Here is a 13,399-nt window from a genome sequence, read left to right on the forward strand (position 1 = left end):
TACCGCCGCTCAGCCAGACGCCACATCGAGCGGGCGCCGGGGGGGGGGGGAGCGTGAGTCTTAGGCCCACACAGGGCGCTTCCTGCAGCCGCCTGCACGCCTCACTCAGCAGGACGGCACATCGGGGGACCAAGCGGCCGCCGGGGGGGGGAGCGCGAGTCACAGGGAACGGGGGGGGGGGGAAATGCCCATACATAAATTATGACAATACATATGCCCACCGCTCTCCACCCCCCCCCACTCCCCTTTCCCCCCCCCACTCCCCTTCCCCCCCCCCCCGCTCCCCTTTCTCCCCCCCGCTCCCCTTTCTCCCCCCCCCCGCTCCCCTTTCTCCCCCCCCCCGCTCCCCTTTCTCCCCCCCCCCCGCTCCCCTTTCTCCCCCGCTCCCCTTTCTCCCCCCCCCGCTCCCCTTTCTCCCCCCCCCCGCTCCCCTTTCTCCCCCCCCCGCTCCCCTTTCTCCCCCCCCCCGCTCCCCTTTCTCCCCCCCCCCGCTCCCCTTTCTCCCCCCCGCTCCCCTTTCTCCCCCCCCGCTCCCCTTTCTCCCCCCCCGCTCCCCTTTCTCCCCCCCCCCGCTCCCCTTTCTCCCCCCCCCCGCTCCCCTTTCTCCCCCCCCCCGCTCCCCTTTCTCCCCCCCCGCTCCCCTTTCTCCCCCCCCGCTCCCCTTTCTCCCCCCCCGCTCCCCTTTCTCCCCCCCCGCTCCCCTTTCTCCCCCCCGCTCCCCTTTCTCCCCCCCCCCGCTCCCCTTTCTCCCCCCCCGCTCCCCTTTCTCCCCCCCCGCTACCCTTTCTCCCCCCCCGCTCCCCTTTCTCCCCCCCGCTCCCCTTTCTCCCCCCCGCTCCCCTTTCTCCCCCCCCGCTCCCCTTTCTCCCCCCCGCTCCCCTCTCTCCCCCCCCCGCTCCCCTTTCTCCCCCCCCGCTCCCCTTTCTCCCCCCCCCGCTCCCCTTTCTCCCCCCCCCGCTCCCCTTTCTCCCCCCCCCCGCTCCCCTTTCTCCCCCCCCCCCCCGCTCCCCTTTCTCCCCCCCCCCCGCTCCCCTTTCTCCCCCCCCCCGAAACCTTTACAACAAATACTCACCTATTGTTCCACGAGTTATAAATAATACTACCTATTACGCATTTACATCCCGGGCAACGCCGGGTCTCTCAGCTAGTACTAAATAAAAAAACCTGCGGTAAATAGAAATGTCTGTATAAACATGGAGGTTTTTTTACATTTGTAATTTAAAGCTAAAAACCTTAAATGTTTGTGACAAGTGTGCCTAAGGAAACATGTTTCAGATGCATTTTTACTGTGTGATAGCTGTACAGTAGGATAAAGAGAGAAGTTTGGAAAGGGAAGAAGCCATGGCCTTTCTATAGAAGGTTATCATAGGGCACAGGAAGGAAAGGCCTCTCTCTCTCTGCATTTGCTTCCTGACTGCAAGTGGGATACAAACCAGCCTGACACTTTTAGCATGTTGGCTGCTAATGGGTGTATGTTAAGTTGAAGATGTTTTGAATGAGGTCAACAAGACAAGTCTGGCTTTAACTTCAAATAGTAAGTACATGGCTTTTCATAATGTATATAGTGTCTTTCATTTAGGAATGAACTTTTGCATGTTTGGCTGAATTGTTGGAGCTGGACAACTTTAAACTAGTCATTGCTAGTTTGTGAGCATTATGTTTTATATATGAATTGACTTTATTGGATGTGTAACCTGTGATAATTGAGCAGTTGACTCTCATCCGTTAAATGTTGCTGTATTGTCAGTGGATAGGCATTTGTTGGCTACAATGTTTTGATGGTATTCATGAATATCTCAGTTGGCTAAACTTCTTCATCTTGTTAACTAAAACCAACAAAACGCTGATTAAAAATTGTGTATGTGTGTACATCATGGAAGTAAATCACTGTGCCTCAAGTGTGGACCCCCTGTACGCGCAAGCACACATACATGCACATACATGCACATACACGCACATGCGCACACGCACACATACACACGCGCACACATGCATACATGCATACATGCACACACGTATACATACACACGCATACATACACACACACACACGCATACATACACACACATGCATACATACACACACACATACATATACGTTTTCAAAAGTAGAGAACAAAGCTTAATACACAAACAAATCAACGTTTTGGTTTTGTCAAGAACCCTTTTCCCCAGAGTTTTCATTTATCGTTGATAAATCAAAAATTGTGTACTGCAGGGCTGTCAGAGGTAAAGAATACAATATGCTGTTACATCAATAATTCTTGATTGGATATAACATTTATGCTACAAAACTTGAGTTTGTTACAATTGTTCTGTCAACTGTAGTTGGCTTATTTTTCCCCAGCTGGTTTCATTAGAATGCTTCATTATGGCTCACTTATTGGTTGACCATTCTGAATAAGTTGCTAATCAGAGCAGTTGTGGGAGGGAAGTTGGTGACATGCATATTATGTTAAGTATAAATTGCACACTAATTTAGTGTATAAACGAACATGAATGATTGGGGTCAGTCTACTACCGTATCTTGTGTTTTTCATTATATTATTTATTATTAATACTTTCCATAAGATGCCCTGTGTATTCAGTGCCTTGTTTCATTAAGTTAATCACATTTCAGTTATATGGCTCCTGAGCATTTTTAGCCTGTTCCAACATAGCAGTAAATGTGTTGCTATCCTCTATCACAGAGGGGGGTTGGTGCTCCACAATGCTAGCTCGCACTGACTAGCAATCACCCGTCTGGCAGTGTTTAAATGTGACAAAATAAGGGTGTTTTTTTTTCTTTTTTTACTTTCTTTACATTTCGTTTGAGAGAGGAAAAAAAAGCCAAAGTGAGCTTTTGCTCTTGAAAAATATTTGGAACCGTTAGCAGTTCGTGTTGAATGGAAGAATGTCCCTGTATTTATAACCTTCAATTTGCGCATAGCTGTTGCAGGCAAGTTCAAGTTTTATCTTGCCTACCGCACCTTTCCTGAGCTGGAAGGAGCCTACAAAAGGGATAGGATTCCTTGCCTTGCATCCATCCTGCTGGCTTACAGAGCGTAGTCTCATGGATTCCTGTTAAACCTCAAGGTAACAAGGCTTCCGAGCTCGGAATTCTTGGCAATACCGAGCAGTGGGTTGGGGAGAGACTGTCGAGTTGTGTGTTTCAGGTTATGAATGTGCTTGATTGTTTATACTGCTGCTCAGAGCTCTCCTTTTGTTTTCTAATCTAAGCAACTGTTCTTTCTTAAACACCGTGTTGTTTTTGTCTGGGGAACTATGGTTTTACATGTTCATTATCTGTTGCAATATCTTAAAAGTAAGTTATGGCAAAGATCAGTGTTACTAGAAAGCCGGTGTTTCATGAAACACATTTAATGTGTGTGGTTCTGCTGCATCTAGCTTCTGCTTCTGCGATCCTGTGAAATGCTTTTGGACGTACTGGCACACCTTGGCTTGAACCCCTTCACTTGACATGCATTGCAGGCCTCCATCAGCGAAGGGGTTAATGGACATTGAGGGTTGTTCATTTTGTTAGTGCTTACTTCCACCATAGCAGTCTCTAGAAGATGTTGATTGGTGTGTGTCTGCTAGTACGGTAGTTCTTAGTTGTACTTATATATAAATATAAGAACAATACACATTATCTTGGGAGGTTTCATGCATGGTTTTCCCTGTTTGATAATTATACTGTTCACACTTGATCATTTTCATTGTCTCTCTACTCAGATTTCACATTAAATGGCATTTTGCATATTATTCCCTTTTGGTTAAGGAACGAACTGCTTAATTATTAAGATATTATTTCTTTTTAAACAATCTGCTGCTAACTTCCTTGTTTCCATCCTTGGTCTACTGAATTTTTATATTTTAGGGGCCTGCTGACATTGAGATGTATTATTAAAACTGACAGCCTTTGGGATTTTCTCTCCCCCCCCCTTTCCCCCAAAAATATAAATATATGTATGTATGTATGTATGTATATATATATATTCATACACACACAGACACACTATTTAGCAATCTTTCTTGGCAAATTGTGCTTCCCATGTCACTCCCACAGAAATGACATTTACTGCATTAGTGACGTTTGTCATTTAAGTCAACGCACATAAATAGTTTGACCTCAATTGCGATGAGGTTCAGAATGAAAAGGAAGGGAATTGTTAGCAAAAAGTAAAGCAGCCATGTCCCTATTTTCAAAGAACCACAAGTAGGTCTTGCAGGTCGTATAATAAACTTGTAAGAATCACCAAACGTATATTTTCTGTTAAAGTATCACAGGTGACATCTGTAAAGCATCCTTGCGATGGTGAGTGTGGCTGAACATGCTATTTAAGCCAGGATTTTTTTTAAAGGAGCAATCCAAGCAATATTATACATGTTTTTTTTTTTCAATTTTTTTTTATTCGTTCTATAGTATTAGATAATATTGACTGTTTTAAAAAAAAAAATTTGCCTTTTATTGCCAATTTTAGTGACTTTTAATATACTGAGCATCCTTGATTTCCCTAGCAGGTTTTAGCCCATCTCCTGTTAGTGATAATTTGTTGCCAATGTTCCCAGCGGTTTGAGCTGTAAACTACAGGATAAATTGTACTGTAGCTGCTGAGTTACACTGACTGAAGGATTGATTTAAACTAAAAGGCAGCCATTAAGTGAACCCAGGGAAGCAGGACCTTTGCTGATCGGTCACGGCACAACCAATCGATCGGCAGCTTGGGTAATTCGTTTTCAATAAAGGTCATCAAAGGCGGCATATGTTAAAACATAATTTTTTTAAAATAATTTTTAAGTGCCGCTTGGATTGCCCCTTTAAACTATTTTTTTGGGGGGTCGGGAAGGGATATAGAAGACAAAAAGGAATGGTCCTTAATCAGCTTTATTAGGGGCACAGGTTACAAATGTGAGCAAAACAAAGTGTCTTACAGGCAGCGAGTCCAGCAGCTCCGCTCTCTCCTTCCTAACTGACTCCTAAGGCTCGGTCCCCGCTGGCTGCTGCAGCGCGCGCTATGGCGCCAGGGGCCGGGCACGCTGCGAGGGGGGGCCGCCGCGCTGCATTTTTCAGGCAGACATGAGAATTGTGAGTACAACTAGCTACGGAGTGCTAGCCCACGCCCCTCGCCGGTTCAGCCAATGAGACCTAACCTGCCGGGTGACGTCATGGTCACGCCCCCTGTCTTTCCCCCTGCAGCTTACTGCAGACCTGGGAACTCGGCTGCACCCGCCGCCAGCCCAGAAGATGCGCATACAGCGCAGGCAGCGGGGCCTTAGCCTAAGGAAGAACGGCTGCACCCTATATACTCTTCCAATAAACCTTTCCTGGCCAATTACTTAAACCTGTACTCTGGCAGTACTGCACTGCAGGTGGCTGGACTGGCACATGCATGGTGGTTAACCTTTCCATGCCTGTTACCTTTGTAGGGTTTGTACACCTCCTCACAGTCAATATATTGAATGATTTCATGTGTTATGTAAACTTGTCCTGGTTGAGCGTTTTCAGACATTTCGCCTCTTCAGCTACAGTAGCAAAGACGTCAGTGTTTATACATTTTGTATGAAGGTTAGATTGTTGTCATTTTACATATCCTACATCTCGGCCCATTGTCCAAAAATAAAAAGTAGTGGGGCACTATGATCGTGCCTAATTGTGCTACGGGGGCATGCCAAAAACTGGTTATATAGTTCCTGTTCTCATAACCCCCTTCCTTTTCTATTGGGAATATCCATACCCTCTCTTTGTGGGATTAGCACTTTTTACTTCATGCCCCTGTGTTTCCCAAAGACCTCAGATAGTACGTGTCTGAGCCACCGTATAGCTGCTTCTTCTAAAGCAACATATATCTTGATTGGGAACCATTGAGACGGTGGCATGAAAAGCCGCTTTAATAAAGTCTACATGACATCATGGCAATTGAACTATTGACGGTACGTTAAATATGCAAGTACAGACAAGTGGGAGAAATGGTGTAATATTTGTATTGTTAGCAAGGATCAGTTCTTCACTCAATCTGTCTAAGCATATCAATCACACTTGAAAGAACATTGTGCACTGCAAATCTGCAGAAGTGTGATCGGTTTACAAACCCCTGTATATCAACGGTTTTCCGAGCAATATGTCCTTTTGGACGTGGTAGGAATTTGTCGGAATGGAAGAGCAATAAAGCATAATATTAAGGCAATTGATGCACTCACGCTGTGTAATACCAATCTACGTGTTCAATTGAGTGCAATGATTCATGGCCTGAAAGAGCAGAGGCCACAATCTGCGTCTTGCTCCTGCTGAGCAATATATGGTTTCACATGCGAAACGACGTGTTATTATAATAATAACTTTCATATAGCGATTTTCTCCAAATGGGACTCAGTGCTTCACAATTGCAATGTAGTGCGCTGTTAGCAGCATTGTACATAACAGACGCTGTCCCGTAGAGCTTAGTCTGTTTATTTATTTTGGTGCCTGAGGCACAGGGTGATTTGCCCAAGGTCACAAGGAGCCTACACTAGGATTTGAACTAGGGTCCCCTGCTTCAAACTCGGTGTCATTGTTTGCAGAGTCCGTGTCATTACTCCCGCGCAGTTCCTTCAGCAATGTACAGATAGTCCTCGCTATCCAACACTTCACTTTACAACGAATGGCATATCCAACGCTTTACAATGTAACTCTAACGGCTGGTTTTTCGACACCGGAATGCGTTATCCAACGCTCACCGCCACTGATTAACATGGGACTCACTTTACAACGGTTTCACTATCCAACGCTACTTCCAGAAATAATATTATTTACAGAGGGGTTTTTTTTGCCTATATTTATTTGCCGTTATTGATGATCTGTTTGGCCTATAGGGCATTCCCGTTTTCCTAATGTAATAGGAATTGCTGACATACACCACCGGCAGCCGGCCAGAAACTACTTAAACAGAACGTTGTGTGTGATCAGATTTCTTTGCTGGCCAGTAGCAAACTTTTCAGCCCCCCTCCTAGTAGTATCCTGCCACACGGGTGTTAATTCCTGTATGAGTTGCATTTTACAAACACTTTTTTGTTTTGTTTCTGAGCAAATGATGGGAAGCAGGATGTTTGCAGAATTAAAGCACAGTGTTTTTCAGCTCTGGGGACCCCTAGTTCCCGAAATAGTTACCGGTAAAAGTATTGCTGTTACTTCCTCATAATTACGTTCCCCACGTCATGCGGGCCAATGGGAAGTCGTAATGGATGATGCTGCAGCTTCCTTCTAGGGTGACGTAGGAGATATAAGGAGACTGCAATGGGCTACTTTTACCAGTACAGGCATACCCCGGTTTAAGGACACTCACTTTAAGTACACTCGCGAGTAAGGACATATTCGCCCAATAGGCAAACGGCAGCTCGCGCATGCGCCTGACTGCACGTCCTGAACAGCAATACCGCTCCATACCTGCACCGAAGCTGTGCGCAAGCGGGGAGACTATAGAGCCTGTTACTAATGCGTTATTTACATCAGTTATGCACGTATATGATTGCAGTACAGTACATGCATCGATAAGTGGGAAAAAGGAAGTGCTTCACTTTAAGTACATTTTCGCTTTACATACATGCTCTGGACCCATTGCGTATGTTAATGCAGGGTACGCCTGTATGTATCTCGGGAGCTTGGGGAGAGCTGCCCCTTTAACACTTTCTTTGCTCTTGTTAAAGCACCATCTGTTCCGCCATTTAATGGTTGGATGTGATGGCAAATGAAGGTTTGTTTTTGTGGGCCGTACTTCGAGTACTGTCCTGTTTGGCACAGCTGCGGCACGAAGGGAGCAAGAAGTCGGTAATCGAGAATTGTGCTGGATGACTGGCGCCCGACATGGCTTGGGTTCAGCGTAATATACCCTTGGTGGAACTGCCTTGTGTTTTAGTGTCCTGATAGTGCCACGTGCCAAAAAAAGGGTACGTGGCACGGCCTTTTCAAAGCAACGGTATTGGTGAGCCAGAAAAGATTTGTAGTCTTTGCTGAATGACTGAGAACACTTCCGCATTTACGGTTTTCTTTTTCTATCTGGGAACTTCAGGTTAGTCAGCTGTTATTTTCTCAGCCAGCGACAGCGTACATAGAACAGCGAAGGGAAAACATTGTAGCAGCAATCCTCCCTAAGGCCGCGCTTATAGTGCGCGCGACGGATGACGTTGCCATGGCCACTAGTGAAAGTTGTATTTCGCTTTCCGGCAACGACGCAAACGACCAGGTCTTTGAATAGTTCAGAGGCTGTCACATGGGGCGACAGCCTCTGAAAAATCTAATTTGTCCGGCTTCAAGAATTCGCGTCGCGCTCACTATAAGCGCGCACGCGACGGCAGCAATACATTTGTTTTGCCGCGACGTCGCCGGCACTAAGGCTGCGCTTATACAGCATGGGACGCGACCGATGACGTTACCCGTCACCATTGTGATGAGTTGTATTTGAAGTTTAGGCGACGTCGCTGGATGACATCATAAAAGGGCAGGGCAGAGGCACGGAGAAGCTCCCAGTTGGCCGGAAGGGGAGACAGTCGCCGAAAAAAAATCAAATATCCGTGACTACCAGATTTCTGGTAGCACTGTCGCTCTGTCGCCGTTGCATGCACTATAAGCGCCGGCGACTGCGACAATGCATTTGTTTTGCGGCCGGCACTATAAGCGCAGCCTAAGTGTTTTTTTTTTTTTTATTTATTTATACAATTGGAACCGTCCTATTTTCAGCTCTGGAAAGCCCAAAGTCCCAGAGGATAGATATTTAACAATAAAGGAACAAGTCACGTTCTGGGAAACCACCTGGTTTCCATCTGGTTAAAAAAAGCTAAATAAATGATTAGTTTTTTGGGTTGGTGGTTATTTTGTATTGGTTTAATCAAGCGTAGCCATGTAAACCATAAGAAATTGTTAAATAATTGAATAATGCCTCAGCTTTTCTGGTAAACAAGAAATCCATGCAACGTTAAAGATATTTCACTGTCTCAAATTTCCCTTTGGTCTTTAATACGTCAGATTTCAGTATTGGATCACATAAGGTCCATTCATTTTGCCAATTAAATCTGAGGCATTTTTATTTCTGACAGTTAAAGTACAGTAAATACCTCAAGAATAAAAATATGTAATGACCGGTAATAGTTCACAGGAAGCATCAACAAAACATGTCAACATACCCCTCGGTTTCAGAAAATGTCACCTTTCCGGAATCACACCGGTATTTATGGTTTGACGTGTATTAACCCAGTCAAACCGCTTCACAGCTACAATGCGATTTATTCCATTCTGAAACATGTCTTCATAGAAACCTTAATCCTAATACTAACAAATAAAGCTTTCTTTGCATAATATGAAGGGTTTTATTTTTTTAATGGGCTAAACCGTATGAAAAATGTTCTATAACATTGGAAATTTAGTGGCCGGTTTCTTTTGATCCTCTTATCATATATTGAGGTTGAAAGCTTAATTTTTAATAAGGGGTTTTAAAAAGAAATAAAAGATGGAAGATATCAGATGGAGTTGCACTTTTAGATGAACAGTTCGGCTTCGCATGTACAGCTCAACCCTGTTATAACGCGATCCGTTACAACGCGAATCCGCTTAGAACGTGAATCCGCTTAGAACGCGATGCATGCGTGGCTCCCAAGTTTCGTATTTATGAATACTTTACAACATGATTATTTGTATCTTAAATACTTTATTGTACAATGCGTACAATTGTACATTATTTTTAACGCGATCCGCTTATAACGCGATGTGATTCTTTGGACCCCAAGCACAGCGTTATAAGTGGGTTGAGCTGTACAGTAGTTACCTTTCACTCGTGAATTGTGACTTTAGACATGGCTAAAATATCAGGACTCTGAGCAGGGTGCTACCATCATCCTACCTCCCATTAGACAGTCCAACTATAATGTGACGTGCTCCAAGGCGACACCAGAGGTTAATCGAGTTGTTATGAACCATCTCTGACACCACAATTGCTAAAGCTCAGGATTCCGGACTTCCTGAAATACATTGCGATTCCATTATTGCTTTTTACAAGCAGGTTCCCCTGGCTCAGGGGTGGGCAACTCCAGTCCACAAGGGCCACCAACAGGTCCAGTTTTAAGGACGTCCCTGCTTCTGCACAGATGGCTGTTTTGGACTGAGCCACTGATTGAGCCACCTGTGCTGAAGCAGGGATATCCTGACAACGTGACCTGTGGGTGGCCCTTGTGGACGGGAGTTGCCCACCCCTGCCCTAGCTCTAATGAGCAGTGACCATGTTATATGAAAGTGTAAAGTAAAATGTGTATGATTTGAAGCAACAATTTAAGTTAAACTCATGCATGGATTGTGGGCTAATGAACGGACAGGTGCAAAGTATTGTCCACAGTATTGTCCAAAGTATTGTCTGAGCCAATCAGAATGCTCTGTCTGGAAGTACCATATGTAAGGTTCCTGTCCATCAAAATATTAGTGTTTGAGGTTCAAATCCTAGAATATTAACGTGACCATGCTAGCCAGCATACAAACGAATGCCAGTGGGGTGATTTGGGGCTGAAATAAGGTCTATCTTGTAACCCTTCAATAACGTGTACTGAGTGATCTTGTAATTGAGGGTAAAAGTGAAAAAAAATCTATACTTTCAGAGAACGATTAGTAAGTATAAATTCACCAATACGTTTGTCATTTCTTCAAGATGACAGCAGTTTATAAAAATCTGACTGCTCTATTTTTAAGTACACCAATAATATCCAGTGTTTTGAATGTTTTTAAAAGCCAACGTACTCGCCAACGCAGCGGCAATTGCTGCTGTTATAATTGCTATGACATAGGCATAGTGTGCCATATTCTACTGTGAATCTACAGGAAGGCAGGTTTTGTATATTTTTAATTTAAAAATGTTTTTTTTTTTTTTTTTTTTTTAAACGGCATTTAAATATAAAAACGAATAGTCTCTTCGTGTGAGTTCTGTTTCTGTCGGTTCTCCCAGATCCATTTGCATGTGAAATCTGCCCCACAGATTCTGTTGATATAATCCTGCGAGGTTCTGGGTGGGAGTGCTGAGCAGAAATGGGGTTGCTAGGTTACATTGTGCCTGCACAGAGCGGAAGTAACGCGCGCGCCTTCATTATGGAAGAGAGGAGGATAAAATATAATGGAACAGATCAAGTTGGGAGCTTCTTACAGACCATTTCTGTTGTGTGCTCCATATAAACTCTCTTCATAGGCCAGAAAGAAGTAGCCTTCAGTTGTTGCTCTTTAATTTGCTTGCTATTTGTGTTTGCTAGGTGATACCAGCCATACAATGTTTTCTTATACTGATTTAATGACCGTCAATGTTACTTTGTTGCACTGTGCATGTATGTTTGCTAGACTAAGGACCCCTTACGCTGTTGGGCTATAGTAGGGAAATGCTGATGGTATGAACTAGTTAGGAATGAAGCATTAATTTGAGTGGGCACAGACATAATTTTCCATGTTATCTGTGTAGGTATAAAAAAAAAAGGGGGGGGGAATACAGTGTGTGTGTGTGTCCTTGCACGCGCGCATATACGCACACCATTTGTTTGTTTTGCTGCTAACCCTATTAAGAATTGACCTTGTGGAAAATGCCTAAAGATTAGTCACGACTTTTCAATATGATTTATTTTTTTATTTTCTTGTTAGCCTATTTGTGCAAGCCTTGCTTTGGGAAGTGACAAGCGGCACATTGCCACTCGGCAGTTATGTAACATCAATCTTGTTGCAGAGCACAGAACAGGTTGCTGCGTTTTGTCGCAGTCTCCATGAGATGAATCCTTCTGATCCCAGCCTGGCTCCTTCAGAATTCACAGGACCTCAGCTCGCAACCATGAGACTGCTAACAGATGCAGACAAATTACGCAAGGTTATTTGCGAGCTGCTTGAGACGGAGCGCACTTATGTCAAGGTATTTAACACTTCCCGTGCCTCCACGCACTATAGACCTCTGAGTTTCTGAACCGCAATGGTATGTCCATTTCAGAGGTAGAGCTCTTCATTTTCAGTTCCAGTTTGACCTATCATGTTTTCCATTTAAAATGAAGCTGCATGCGAGTATCACAGGATACAATGTAGTCATTGAGTTTCATCTGTAGCAGTGCTAGAATGAGTCCTGATTGTGCACAGCATAGGGCTAATGCTTGTATGTGTTTGTTTGTTTAGGATCTAAACTGTCTAATGGAAAGATATCTGAAACCACTGCAAAAAGAAACATTTCTCACTCCAGATGAGGTACTGTATGTTAGTATTTGTGTGAATGTCAAATGTACGATTAGTTACTTCTATCGCAGCAGAACATGGCTTGTTGATTGCACACACAAGGCACAGCATTCTTTTATTGAAATGCTCCGAACCTCAGAAGTTCTGTAGGTTCATAAGGACAATTTGATTTAAGAATGAAAGCAGAGTCGGAGTTCAGTCCAAATGACCATATTCTGAGATGCAGAGGTGCAGTTTCACTTAACCATTTCTTTTACTTTACAATGTCACTTTACTTTTCATTTTATGAGGGTGTATTAGCATTGCTGCCCATGGAAATGTCCTAAAACAGCTTTGAAACTCTCTCGAGACTAGTGCATCACATGAATTATTTGGTATGGTCCCCGCACAAGCCATTCATATTGTATATTTACTGGTATTTGTTGGTGCTTTTTTAATTTAGACTTCAATAGATCTTATCCACACATTCTGTTTTTTTCTGTTCAAATGACTACATTTGGAAAAAGCTGTGGGCACAGGAGTCCTTGTTTAAGTATTTACACTCTGAATCTCATGAGTTTTTTTATCTTTTGTAAAGTGCGGAGTACACTGTGGAATATACATGCAATACATGCATACATACATACATACATGTGTATGCGCACCATGCACCAAAGAGTTTAGTCTATGGATGTTTGATATTCTTTACATAGTCATCGTTTTGTGAAAAACCAAAGCTAATACTAATGTGCATTGTGTTCTTTGCAGCTTGATGTGCTCTTTGGAAATTTAACAGAGATGGTGGAATTCCAGGTAGAGTTCCTTAAAACTCTTGAAGATGGGGTGAGACTGGTACCAGACCTCGAAAAGCTTGAAAAAGTAGAGCAATTCAAGGTATTACAGAATGATGCTTAACACTAACTTAGAATGAATGAAAGTCCGTAGCAGACATGGATGATTCTAAGCAGACCAGCAATTGCATCATGTCTTTAATATTGTGTATGCTATTTAAATGTTTGAGTGGTCTGGTTGAAAAACAAATGAAATATGTCTCTTTCTGAAAACATATTCTTTGTTTTGGCCTTCCAGGCCCAGCATTTCTCAAACATTGTATATTACCAAAGCCCCTTAAGATAAATGACGTTAGATTTGTTTGTAACGCTATCACAGATCTGTTAAAACAGGCCTTTATTTGATAGGGATGTTGATTTGTAATATCTGTATGTTGCATCAT

At 43.7% G+C, this 13,399-nt stretch overlaps 1 protein-coding gene across 2 annotated transcripts in view; it reads left to right on the forward strand.

Moving 5' to 3' along the window:
* LOC142491389 (rho guanine nucleotide exchange factor TIAM1-like) overlaps positions 1-13,399 on the forward strand; it is a 61,073-nt gene that overhangs the window by 29,769 nt on the left and 17,905 nt on the right. For both annotated transcript variants that reach the window (XM_075593902.1, XM_075593903.1), the window contains exons 9-11: positions 11,696-11,875; positions 12,130-12,198; positions 12,934-13,059. In XM_075593902.1, the coding sequence (XP_075450017.1) occupies positions 11,696-11,875; positions 12,130-12,198; positions 12,934-13,059 (375 nt within the window). The remainder of the gene's footprint in view (positions 1-11,695; positions 11,876-12,129; positions 12,199-12,933; positions 13,060-13,399) is intronic.

Source organism: Ascaphus truei, chromosome 3 (genome assembly GCF_040206685.1).
Source record: "Ascaphus truei isolate aAscTru1 chromosome 3, aAscTru1.hap1, whole genome shotgun sequence".
NCBI classification, from domain to species: domain Eukaryota; kingdom Metazoa; phylum Chordata; class Amphibia; order Anura; family Ascaphidae; genus Ascaphus; species Ascaphus truei.